Below are 13,410 nucleotides of genomic sequence, written 5' to 3' on the forward strand. Positions count from 1 at the left end.
TCTTCATGCAAATACAGAAATGAAGTTTGTGGGTATTGCATGTCGTTCTTGTTTTTTTTAAAAAGGAAACTACAATAACCATGAAGAAATAAATGGAAATGCATTATGTCAGTGGGCTTTGCATTCCCAGGATCGTAAGCATATCTACAAATAGGACATTACCAACTGGTCAAATCTAAGAATATTCCCGTAACAGATTACTGTAATAAGGGAGAACGGAAGTTTGGAAAAAATCTCGGGCATCTCTATACATAATATATGAACTGGCTAATAATTATTGCCATCGAAATCTGAGTGTGCCACGCTACTGACATTTTCATTGCATACAGCTTACATGCGTTAACTTAAGCACTGTCTTGTAAAGAACAGTAAAAATGTACACTGCTTTGCAGCACTGTTTGTCAACTGTATTGTCAAACATCATCATTAGAGAGGTATAAAGTTGTGAAGCATGCTAATGAAGTTATCAATAAATGTGTAGTTGAACATAACATTCAGAAATTTGCTACTCCATTAAATTATGGCACCAGTTCTAAACACAACACAGATGACACTGAAAGTAACCTATAATATGATGAAATTTTCATGTGTGTGTTAGATGGGTTACTTTGTTCTTCCAAGAAAGTCAGTTATGTTCACACCCTACAAAATTTTTTTGTGCTTCATTTTTTCTTCAAAGCAGTTTATGTGCATGTTTAAACACTTATCCTGTAGCTATTATTTGTTCCCAAATGTGTAATTAAGATTTCTATGTATGCACACTGCCTCCATTACTACTACCACTGTTGTCTCCCCTGTACAGTCAATTACTAACGAATATGATAGCAACAATCCGTAAGTATATGTTTCGTTTCTGTTTGCAGTGTGCATGCGACTGTCAACTGCCTGAGTATTTAACATACTACTCACTAACTATCACATTATTTTAATCATGGTAGTGCCAGCAATATAGTCACTCTCCAATTAATAGCAAATGATATTTACTTTACATTCAAGTTTTACTTAACACAACTGGATAACCTCTTCAAAGTCTCCAAAGATTCTACCTAGTATGCACATAGATGAGACACTTAATCCATTTTCCTCCTTTACATTGTATTCTACAGTGGTCCAACCATGTGTATAACAATAAAATTAACTATAATTGGTAACCTTTTGCTTATGCAATTGTTCAGACCTCAATGAGGGATAAGTTTGCATTTCAATAGGAGGACATCTCAGTCAGTCTGAGAGACCTTCATAACTAAGGGGTATCTCAAAGTGACAAATTTACAGCACAGCTTCTTCCTGGTTCTCGCATATGCCTACCTCATTCAAAAAATTTCATGCCTTGAACGCAAGCCATCTGTTACGTTCAGGTTAGTGTTTTCAGCAGGCCAAACCAATAGATTAAGTGGTGCTAATTTGCACAGACTGGAGCAGTGTGCAACTACACAACAAGTCACTTGCAGTGACCTTGTCAAGAAAGGCTGTTTAGCTTCCAGTTGCCTATGGACGGCAGATAATGTGAGTCTTCCAAGGTACTGCTACAAGTACCATTTCTACAAATGTTTAAAAGTGTACAGGCAAATAAACTGTCTCCACCAAAGTTATATAGGCAAATGTACTAGTTGCATCAAAGCAACCCCGAAAAACCAGTTGCAACAAAATTACACAAACAACTGAAAAAAGTAACACTTGTTTGACTTTTACTACAAAAGCAACACACATTAAATAAGTAAACTGTTATCCAAAAAGATAGATACTGAAAGAAAGTTACAGTAGCAGATAACACTACAGTATAGAACAGAACTGTTCAAGAAAACATGGAGTAACTTGAAAACTGAGATTTATCTTCACTACACATCAAAAACCAGTGCAGCTTGCTATGTGATGAATTCACCATTTGCCCAAATTAATGCAATCTACTGTAAAGTGGGGCAATTAGGTTTACATAGGTTACAAAAAGACATTAACATTGTACTATACCTTTGGACATTTTCTTCTTCTTTCTGCTATGGGTTTTTGAGTTCTTCATTATATATTTATCGGGGGATGCCAAACCTAGAATAGTGACAAAATCACCTATTATCAAATACATCATCAGTTTTTGTGTGTTTTTTTGCTAGTGAAAATTCATAAACACCAACTTAATATGAAGGAACATTCACAAAGCACAGTGTTATAGACCGTAATAACTTGCCTATGTCCTAATTTATACTGACAAGGAAACAGCTGCTAGTTAAATAATAATAATAATAATAGCAGTAGTAGTAATAAACATTAGGGTGGAGCGAAGCCTCTTAGTGCAAGAAGTTTTTCCTCCAACCTGGGTGTGCAGCCATGATAACCTTGTTGAGAGGACCCATGCTTTCTGTATAGGTTGTTTGTCATTACAAATAAAGTACTTTATTCCATTTCAGTTCCATTAATGGCCAATTTCAGCCTCTTGGTCATAATCAAATGTACTTACAAACACACTGAAACATCACAAACTCAAATCTTGGTTTTGGCAGTGATTAATGTGACTGATAAAGTCGAAGAATGTCACTGCAATGGTGATTTCACATTCAGTGAAATAGTCTCAGTGCTTTCTAATAGCTTGAATTTGTGGTCTTAAGAAGCTTGGTAGAGTAAATCTATGTGTAAAAGACAACAGGAATCATTTTTATTTGTTGTTTTTATTCTTTGTAGCTTGCAGTTTTGAATACCGTATTTACTCGAATCTAAGCCGCACTTTTGTTCCGGTTTTTGTAATCCAAAAAACCGCCTGCGGCTTAGAATCGAGTGCAAAGTAAGTGGAAGTTCTGAAAAATGTTGGTAGGTGCCACCACAACTAACTTCTGCCGTCGAATATATGTAGCGCTACACAGGCATGTTTTGCAGGCACAATGAAAAATACTGGCGCCAAAACCTGTGTGTCAGTAAATAAATAAATAAATAAAAAGAGGTGGAAGACGAGCTTTTTTTCTCCACCCTGAGTTTCGACTACTGCATTTTCATACATTATCCAACGAAGTAAATACAAATTCAGTATTGTTCATATTCGAATGTAGCAGCATTTCAATGTACTACAAAAACCCGATTGGGGAGACTGTTTGGGATGTTTGTCAAAATGGCCAAACTCTACGTTCTGAATTTTTTCCTACCTGTGAGAAGAGATGGTTGTTAATAGGAACTTTTTGAATTGTGAATCACATGCAGTATTCTCTTCACCATAAGAATAATACGAATATAAACATTTTGCCATGTATTCTTTCGTGTTTGCTGCCATCTCATTTAAATCCTGTCTGCCTAATAAACTACGAAACTAGAGTGAGACAACAGCAAACGCGGAAGAATATACATATCATGTCATGTTTATACTCGTATTATTCTTATGCCTAATAGTGATACAGTCAGAAATGAAGCAAAGCAATTGACTAGATTTTTAAATCTAAGATGACTAATTTCCATGCAGAATGTAATGTACTAAAGAGGCATCTGCAAAGATTTTCAAACAGAGAAAAATTTTCGCTAAACTCTCATTCAGAACACCTTTTATCATACGCAGTCTATTATTTAGCTCTTGTTGATCATTATCAAAGAAAGCAGCAGTGTAAGTAACAACAAACAGCAGTCTCTTGCCATTGTTTCGCTAATGAGACGATTTCTCTCTCTCTCTCTCTCTCTCTCTCTCTCTCTCTCTCTCTCTCTCTCAATTGTAAGCGGCGGTAGCGTGCACAAAAGTAAGCCATGCCGCGAGCGGCGACAGGCCATAAACACTCATTATCAGAATGTGACCAACAATGCACGAGACAGTACAATAATGCATTTTCAGCTTAGAGTGACTAAACACCTATAACAAAAAGAACTGGACTTATCAGATCAAAGAAAAATAAGCAATCAATTCAAACCAGACGAAGTACGTGAAGAAGGAAGGGTACCCGTATAAATACAGACCGATCGCCTGACGCATAGCAATGGCTACCTGGTAAAGCTTAACTGCTAAGCTTATGACTTGAACCAAACTACTGTAGCTGTATCATCATTCATTCAACCTAAATTGTGTCTCATATTACAATGGACCAACTTTGTTTCGATTTGGAGGTGCGGCCTAAAACTTCTCTCTCCCCTCGAATTTCGAGTCTCAAATTTCAGGTGTGGCTTAGATTCGGAAATTTTTTTTCCCTTCATTTCGAGTCTCATTTTCATGTGCGACTTAGATTTGAGTGCCGCTTAGATTCGAGTAAATATGGTATAGTAATGTAACCAGCCACATTCACAATTCCTTGTCAGGTGCTGGTCTCAGTTTGTGAACTGCCGCAAGAATATATCTTTTATGCCTTGCAGCGTGGGGTGAACTAGTGTAAGTGACAGCCTCAGTATTGCCTAGTAATTTGCGCCTGTATTTTTAACAAGTTTGATAGTGCAAATCCTTGCATAAAAAGAAAGCAGTGTTCATTTTTATCTTTTTTTTTTTTGCACCTACTGTTTTCATTCAAATTACTGCCTTAAGGTCGCATAGGGAGTGTGCATTCTGAGTGAGGATGCAGGAGGAACTGCCCATAGCTTACAAACACTGAAGATGCTATTGGCTGTGGTCGGTCATCTACAGGCTGCTGTCTCTTGGTGTAATGGTGTTGGAAAAACTGGTGTGTCACGTGTGACACCTCAGTTATTGCTTGTTTCATCCACAGGCTTTGCTGTCGAGCACCTTCCAGCATTAAGTGATGCAGTGCAACTGTGCTGACTGCAGACTGAGTGACAGGTTGTAAAGTGTTCGTGTTTCTTGAGGTGTAGAGTCAATGTGGAAACCAGCCAACTAGCCTTCCCATTCAACCTGTGAGTGGAAAAATGGTCACTTGTTCACCAGGGCCCATAAAGGCAAAATGGGGGAGAGGTTTGAGGGTCCGTGGAGGCAAAAGGAGGGAGGCGTTTGCTAGTTACCAGGAACTCTGATGTTAGGCACGCTATAGACTCTGTTAGGAAAATAGCGTCCAGTGCTGGAAAGGAGTCCAATGTGCACTCAATACGTTTTCTGTGTGGCTCTGTCTGAGATGTGGAGGAGGCCCTGCCTCCAGCTATTGAAGTTACGGCTAATGTTGGCAGTGATGGTGCCTGTTGCTTGGGTTCTGAGGCGATCCTCAGTATGTATGGACAGCTGGCAGAAGTAGTGAAAACTGTGTTGGCCTTGCTCACGTTGTACAAGTAGAGCTCACAATTTGCAATATCGTACCCAGAATTGATGGGGTTCCTTTGGTCTGGAACTGAGTGGAGGTCTCCACCATAGACTCTATTGATTCTGTATGTCTTGAATGCTGATTCCTGGATCCGAGTTACAGGGTGGAGAATTGTAGGGTTGCCCTCAATAGGTCACGGGTATACTACACAGAGAAATTAACTACCTTTGATGAACACAGAGGGTTAAATCTGCTCACATATTGAGTAAGAACACTTCAAATGTCACCATTTGAACAGTAAAATACCAAAGACTTTGTAACAAAACCACCCTTCAGGAAGGCTGTCACACTCAAATTATACTTGGAACCGAGAGCTGGATGAAACCTGAAGTAGAAAACTCCAAAATATTTAATGAGGCATAGAATGCAAACTGAAAGGACAGGTTAGACACCATAGGATGAGAATTTAGACACACAGGTTTAGGAACGTTTATTGCTATTGACAAAATAATTATGACTATCGAGGTCGAAGTCAATTTGCAAAGCATTCTGGACACAAGTAAAAGGCCTAGTTGAACTCAAGTTAATCACTGGAATTACCAGCAACCTGATTCCACCCTAACAGTTGTAGAATTATGCAAAGAAAGTCTATGTTCAATAGCAGATCAGTACCCCAATCATTCCGCCAGCTTGAACCCACCATGTACAGACCTGGAAGTCTGTAGATCCACTGCAAGTGGTACGAACAGACAGTCCTGTGAAGTAGTTCTGAACACATTTTCTGACAACTGTCTTGGGCATCTAGTTCGATAGCTCAGAAACAATGGAAGTATTTTAGACCTTGTAACTACAAACTGGTGTGGCCTTATTGAAAGTAGCAGTATAGAGAAAGGGATTAATGTTCATATTATCATCATACAGATGACGGTTACTAAAGTTAATAAATCCATCGAAAAATCTAAGAGACTTTTTATACTGGAAAGAGAAGATAATCAGTTGTTAGCATCCTACTTAGACAATGAATGGACACCAAAGGATGTGGAAATGTCAACATGCAAAAGTTAGCAGAAATTCATGTGTGTATAAAAAGATCAATATATGAAGCATACTACAACTTGCACCAGCAAATTTTGGAGAAAGATCTTGCCAAGAAAATTCTGGTCCTCTGTAAAATCACTAAATGGGATGAAGACTTCTATCTAATCACTCATTGATCAGTCTGGTGTGGTAAGAGAGATAGCAAAATCAAAGCTGATGTTTTAAATGTTACATTTCAAAAATTATATCGCAGGAATATCATACAGACATACCATCATTTGACCATCACACAGTCTCCCACCTGGAAGATACAATACTGGCACACCCCTGGCATTGAGAAGCAACTCAAAAAGTTGAAAGCAAATAAACTGCCAAATCTGGATGGAGTCCCAATTCATTTTTACAGAGAGCACTCTGCAGCATTGGCCCCTTACTTAGCTTGCCCTTATCGCCAATCTCTCACGAAGTAAAAAGTTCTAAACAATTGAGAAAAAAACACATATGTGACTCCTGTATAAAAGGACGGTGAAAGAATGGATCTGCAAAACTACAGACCAATATTCTTAACATCAGTTTGCTGCAGAATTCTTGAGCAAAATCGAAGTTTGAATATAATGAATTTCCTTGACACAGAAAAGCTGCTATCCACAAATCAGCAGAGACTCAGAAGGAGGAGGAGGAGGAGGAGGAGGAGCAGTAAATAATAAAATCGTCAACAAATCAAGAAGTTAAACAAACTCTTCACTATGTCATTTATGCTGGTTACAGCAACAGTGAAGAGGGTGACATTTAAAAAGCTTCCTTGAAGGTCAACATTCTCTTGTATCGAATTGTTACTCTGCGAAGAAAGATTTTATTATAATTGGAAACCTTCCTTGGAAAACATAGTTGTGAAGCTGGTAGAGTACATTATTGTGAAAAGGAAAGTTGCTACTCAACACATAGTGGAGATGCTAGTTGAGTGCATTGTATTTCTACATCTACATCCATACTCCGCAAGCCACCTGACGGTGTGTGGAGGAGGGTACCTTGAGTACCTCTATTGGTTCTCCCTTCTATTCCAGTCTCGTATTGTTTGTGGAAAGAAGGATTGTCGGTATGCCTCTGTGTGGGCTCTAATCTCTCTGATTTTATCTTCATGGTCTCTTCGCGAGATATGCGTAGGAGGGAGCAATATACTGCTTGACTCCTCGGAGAAGGTGTTCTCGAAACTTCAACAAAAGCCCGTATCGAGCTACTGAGCGTCTCTCCTGCAGAGTCTTCCACTGGAGTTTATCTATCATCTCCGTAACGCTTTCAGGATTACTAAATGATCCTGTAACAAAGCGCGCTGCTCTCCATTGGATTTTCTCTCTCTCTTCTATCAATCCTATCTGGTAAGGATCCCACACTGCTGAGCAATATTCAAGTAGTGGGCGAACAAGCGTACTGTAACCTACTTTCTTTGTTTTCGGATTGCATTTCCTTAGGATTCTTGCAATGAATCTCAGTCTGGCATCTGCTTTACTGACGATCAACTTTATATGATCATTTCATTTTAAATCACTCCTAATGCGTACTCCCAGATAATTTATGGAATTAACTGCTTCCAGTTGCTGACCTGCTATATTGTAGCTAAATGATAAGGGATTAGCTAAATGATAAGGGATAATCTAAATGATGTAAAATGTTTTTTTCAATAGCAAAGGTGCTGTATGCACAGGAAAGGTTTCTGTACAACTCCTGTAGGTTCAAGTTATCTAGAGTAGAACAATACGTCTTATCAGTAAACATGGTAATTTCTCAGCACCAACTGCCTGCTTCCATGCACTGCTAAAGATGAAGCTGCTATCTTATCTAAAGTAATAGGGTATTTGACTGTTTTCTGGAAATGGTCTTAAATGATATAATTATGTCATTTTATGCTCCTAACATACTTTTTTCCACTTTAATTTCACTATTCTTTTATGAAAACAGAAATAAAATACAAATAATTTGAACGCCCACTAATATGCTCCATTCGAGTCATGTGATGCCTGTGACATCACTGGCTCTGCTGGCACTGCTCCTACTGTCATAATGCTCATTCACATGGCGTCTTGTTTTGGAATTTATGTTTCAGAAAATGGGTTACAAATGGTGTGTGGTACCATACTGCACAAATACATCTACAAAAAATACTGAAAAGTTGTTTTTGAGTGCAGACACACAAGTTCACTAACTTAATTAAAAATGTGTAGCATTGTATAGTTAACATTAACTTATCTCCGAGATAAGGTCTCCCATTGTTGCAATGAGGAATCTTGTCATTCAACGGAATTTAACTCCCAATAAAAATTGTCATTTTACCTAACTACACCTCAATTATTTCGTAGCTTTGTTGTTAAAGCAGTAATCTGTCAAATTTTATAATATGATGTCCATAGATTGCTGGTCCTAAACTAACTCTAAAGAACATTTTAGCTTATTTGGAATCGATTCAATGGTCTTGTCATGTGAAAACCAAATCACAACAACAGAACTTGACCACACCAATCATAAACAGAATATTATTGTTTTTCTTACTGTTTACATGTGCTTACATTTACAATCATTGTCCACACGTCATGTTCAAAAAGATATTTTCTAGTTAATGTGATGACACACTTTTTACTTTATTACAAACTATATTTTTATCTTTGTACTGTCTAGCTACGATCCTTATTGTCTAAAGTTCCACAGTTACATCATCTTACATAAAGATGAAGTAAGTCTGCTTCACACACTAACATTAGTTTACACTCACAAACATCACAGAACTAATGTTTGTGTCACCAGCATGCTTACCCACTTTATATCTATTATATGTATAATCTTATTGTCCTACACTTCACTGTACTGTGAACATATGGCTATGTCTTCACTATTCACTACTAGCAATGCTTTCCAAAAAAGTTAATTGTTCATTTGCAAAGTAAGCACATTTATCCTCTGTTGTCCATTTCTCAAGTAGACTAACTTTATTGTCCTACACCTCATTGTACTGTTAATTGTTTGGTCACAAAGTAAATGCGTTTACCCTCTGTTGTCCATTTCTCAGACAGACTAATGTGAAGCTGTATATAATACATCTCACAATCGAAACAATTGCTACAATCAGTTCTTCCTAACACTATTTTCGAATTATGTGTAAAACTTTTAAAAATATATGACCCTTCCAGGATTCGAACATGGGACTTCTTTCACTGCAATTGTATGTGCTATTCGTTACACCATGGAATGCATGATGGATGCCACGTCTCTGCTGAGTGCCTTCTACACAGGAAATCAGCACTAACTTTTACCAAGTCCAATTTTGTTGTGCTTTGGGTTGTAGCTCATGACTGATGATCTACAATATAGTTATAATATAGGAACCTATTTGCAAAAGTTCTACAGTTCCTTAGTTTTGAGCAAGTTTAATGATGTTGCAAGGGAAAAAAAAAGCCTATCGTTGCACATATTGCCACTCTGAATGGGTGGAGCATAAATGCATCAACCTTCGCAAGGCTTCCACTATTAGCACTCACAAAATTCATTTCTATTATTAATTAAAAGTTGTAATTGCATTTTTAATCACTAAATAGCTACAATATTTGCAGTAAAAGTATGTCAAAACCTCATAACTTCGGATAACACTCCTATAACACAAGTATAGCTTCATCTTACTCCTAGCCTGTGATGTCACCAGAGCATCAGCCAATAACACAGCGTTTTTGATCACGTGACCTAGTCTTGATGCTTAATAACTTTTAAGCTTTAATTACATAAAAGTAACAGATATTTTGCCAGAATATTGTCTGTAAATGCTATTTAAATGTTATAATCAGTCAAAATAATAACTATCTAAACCATCTTTTTAATGTAAGAAAATAGCCTATAGTTGTACAATCCAATTTCAAAAGGTTCCTCAATGACGAAATCCTAGTAAGTCAATGCAAAGGACAAGTTTTTGCCTCATCAAGTAAAATTATCTGTGCGGGCTGAGACATCTTGTCATTTGTTCCAGCCCACTGATCATATCCAAAATGCACAACTCTTAGTGTTCATGCTGTAGGAGCAGAATTTATAGCTGTATTACTGGGCAATTTGGTTCTTCACTAATATTTTGATCTGGAAGATGGATGACAATGTACTATACCTTGTTAGTTGACACTAGTTACGAAATTCGTTTATTTTACCAATTTATTGCAGAGACTAGCTGTTTACTGGACTGTTGTAGCCGTATTAACCAATTTCTGGGTTTCATGGAGACATAATTTGGTGTCACCCCCCCCCCCCCCCCCCCAACATACACACAAAAACACATTCTTCTTTCTTACCTGGCACCCTTAAGGTGACTGGAATATCTAACTGGGCAACTGGTATGTCAAGCAGTTCATCAGTCTTCTTACCAATGCTTGATTTTCTAGGCTTGAGGTAGTGAGGATTATTTTCTTGTTCCAATTTTCGTGCCCTTCGTGACTAGAACATATAATGAAGAAAATCTTAGTATTTTACTGTAACAATGAGGTTTATTATTTTGTTAAACAATTTATAACATAAATTAAATGCTCATCCCATTATTGGAAAATTATGCTCAATTAATTAAATAACAAAGAGTCAAAATAAGGGTAAGCCAGGAAGTAATGATCTACTATATGTTTCTGTTGCACAGGTTCATATCAAGCTTCTATTAAAAGTAACAAATCCCCGAACAGTGGAGACACAGGGTCAGGGACACACACACACACACACACACACACACACACACACACACACACTTGCATGGCTACATTGTGCCAGCTGACTACATTGTGCTGACACTGCAATTCTGCAGTTCGACTGGAGTGACAGGTTGTGTCGGGTGGACAGGGTGAGGGGAGAAAATTGGCAAGAGGAGACAAAGGAGAGTCAGGGAAAGGTGGAAGGTGACTGGGTGGGAGAGGTATTGGTAGCATGGGATAGTAATGATGGAGAAGAAGCAGAAGGTGTGGGGGGGGGGGGGGGGGCAAGAATGTGGCACCAGCACTGGTGAATTTGTTATGGCCACATGCAGGAGTAGTAGTATGCAGTATACAGCAACATGGAGGAGCGGTTTGGAAGGGGGAGATAGAAATGAGGAAAGGGAGAGTGCAAGAGAAAGAGTGTGGCTCCAGGATGAGTGAAGTTAAGCTCCTGGAGCATGGGTGGAGGTGAGTGTGGGGCAGACAGCTAACAGAGATTGCAGCCAGGAGGATTACTGGATTTAAGGAAAAAAGTATTTATCAGAAAGATGTGCAAGTGACTCAGTACCTCTACTATTCACTGAATTGTTACCTTTAATCCTTAATTATTTATGACATCATATTTACAATGAAATAATGTATAAACTTCCTCTGAATGAACTTTGGTCTCTAGGTAATTTAACCACGACTGGTCACAAAGTACAAGTAAAAAGCAACTTTGTTTCAAGATCAGTTTTTGGTACTTAATAACAGTAGCTTCATATACATTAGGTATTAAATTATGAAGTGGTTTCTTTGACAGTGTTGTGAGAGTTCCAGTGAAAATAAATTGTTGTTCTGCATTACATAATAGTTTAAATTGAACTGTGTGACACAAAGTCCTGCTGACTGAGGTCAGAGTTGTTACAAAATTTTCAAATGGTCGGAAGTTGAAACCTGAAGAAATGTACCATCAAAAAAGGAAGAGTATAAATGATGCAGTAATGAATGAAAGAAATGTCAGCTCATGTGAAATGATCACCATGTACAAACAAATTTGCACGATTAAACTCTATACAAAAGTCTGTTAACTTACCATAGATGATTTTTAAAAAATCAAGTGAAGACTACTGATGCACAAGATATTCTTAGATGAGCTAGACATATCTTTCCTGAATTTTTCTCTTTCTTTGGTTGGTGAAACTGTGTCTAAACATCTCAGCTATAGCAAAATTAGTGCACCAGTGGTTCCCTGACAAATGAGTGAACTATATAAAGCTCACAGAATGGACGGAGTACTTATATATATTTCTGATGTAGAACTACACTGATGAAAATGCCTTTCTTGTCCGAATTGTTCTTGGTGATGAGACATCAGTGTCCCATTTCACCCCACTGAGTAAATATAAATCGCTGTTGTGGCAACACACACACACACACACACACACACACACACACACACACACACACACACACACACACACTCAATAAATGTGTTCGCTTTATGCTTTCCATGCTGAAAGGACTAAGATCAGTAGATTGATATTGTGACACCTGAAAAAATAACAATGAGCAGTCCACAATCTTTGGCATGGATTGTTTTCTTGTATTATTGGGCTTCTTAGTGTCAATGCCTGGTGTCACACTGCTGCTGCAACAAAGGAGTTGTTACATGAATTTGAATGAAAAATTTATCACCCATCTTACAGTCTGGATATTTCTTCTTGTGATTTTTATCTCTTCATAAAGCTCAAAGAGCTTCTGAGTGGGAAATGGTTTGGCAGTGATGCTAAAGTGAAGAATACATTGAAAATTTGGTTTAATCAACTGGCTGTAGCCAACTACCATGTGGCTGAAACTTGTGGGCAATTAGCACAAATACTTAATATAATGGAGTAGATTATGCAGATAAATAAAGCAAGTTTCAGTTTTGTGACATGCTTTTTGTTAATATAATATATATGTTTTGAAATTATTGAAATCAAATGTTCATTACTTCCTGGATTACCTTTGTACTTTGTCTGAGTAATGTATATAGACTGGAAACAAAATTTGTGTGAACATTTACAATACCTCTAACATCTGCATGTGATTCATAAAGTGCAGGAAAGAGGGGCAAGGGTACGAAGGATGTGATAAATGGAAATAAACTGATAGGGAAGATGGTGATGTTAGATAACAGGAAGAGTAAAGGAATTGATGGGGAACTGAACTGGCTGACTCAAAGTTAAAGTTAATGCTTTAACAAGGAACACTACCCAACCATTTTCATTTAATCTTTAGTCTGTCATTACACTTGTCATTCAGAGGTTTTTTTTTTCTTCTTCTAGAACCCATGGATTTTCTGCTCTTCGGCTTGTTTCAATACATAAATAGAATCAACAATCATCTGGACCCCTAGTGAATCTTAACTGCAAAATTTTTTAGAAGATTGTACTTCATTTTTTGAGATAAAAATTACTTTAGTGTTTCTTGAAATGCCCCACTTCCATAGAGGTTAAATCCACTAACAGCAGCCACTCATGTCTAAGAAACATTTATGGCCTCAT

At 37.6% G+C, this 13,410-nt stretch overlaps 1 protein-coding gene across 1 annotated transcript in view; it reads right to left on the reverse strand.

Moving 5' to 3' along the window:
* Positions 1-13,410, reverse strand: part of LOC126471106 (AP-3 complex subunit delta-1) — a 258,217-nt gene that overhangs the window by 55,960 nt on the left and 188,847 nt on the right. The window contains exons 18-19 of the mRNA XM_050099184.1: positions 10,499-10,640; positions 1,969-2,043 (exon numbers count right to left, since the gene is read on the reverse strand). Of these exons, the coding sequence (XP_049955141.1) occupies positions 1,969-2,043; positions 10,499-10,640 (217 nt within the window). The remainder of the gene's footprint in view (positions 1-1,968; positions 2,044-10,498; positions 10,641-13,410) is intronic.

The sequence above is a fragment of the Schistocerca serialis genome, chromosome 3 (assembly GCF_023864345.2).
Source record: "Schistocerca serialis cubense isolate TAMUIC-IGC-003099 chromosome 3, iqSchSeri2.2, whole genome shotgun sequence".
Taxonomy (NCBI): Eukaryota; Metazoa; Arthropoda; class Insecta; order Orthoptera; family Acrididae; genus Schistocerca; species Schistocerca serialis.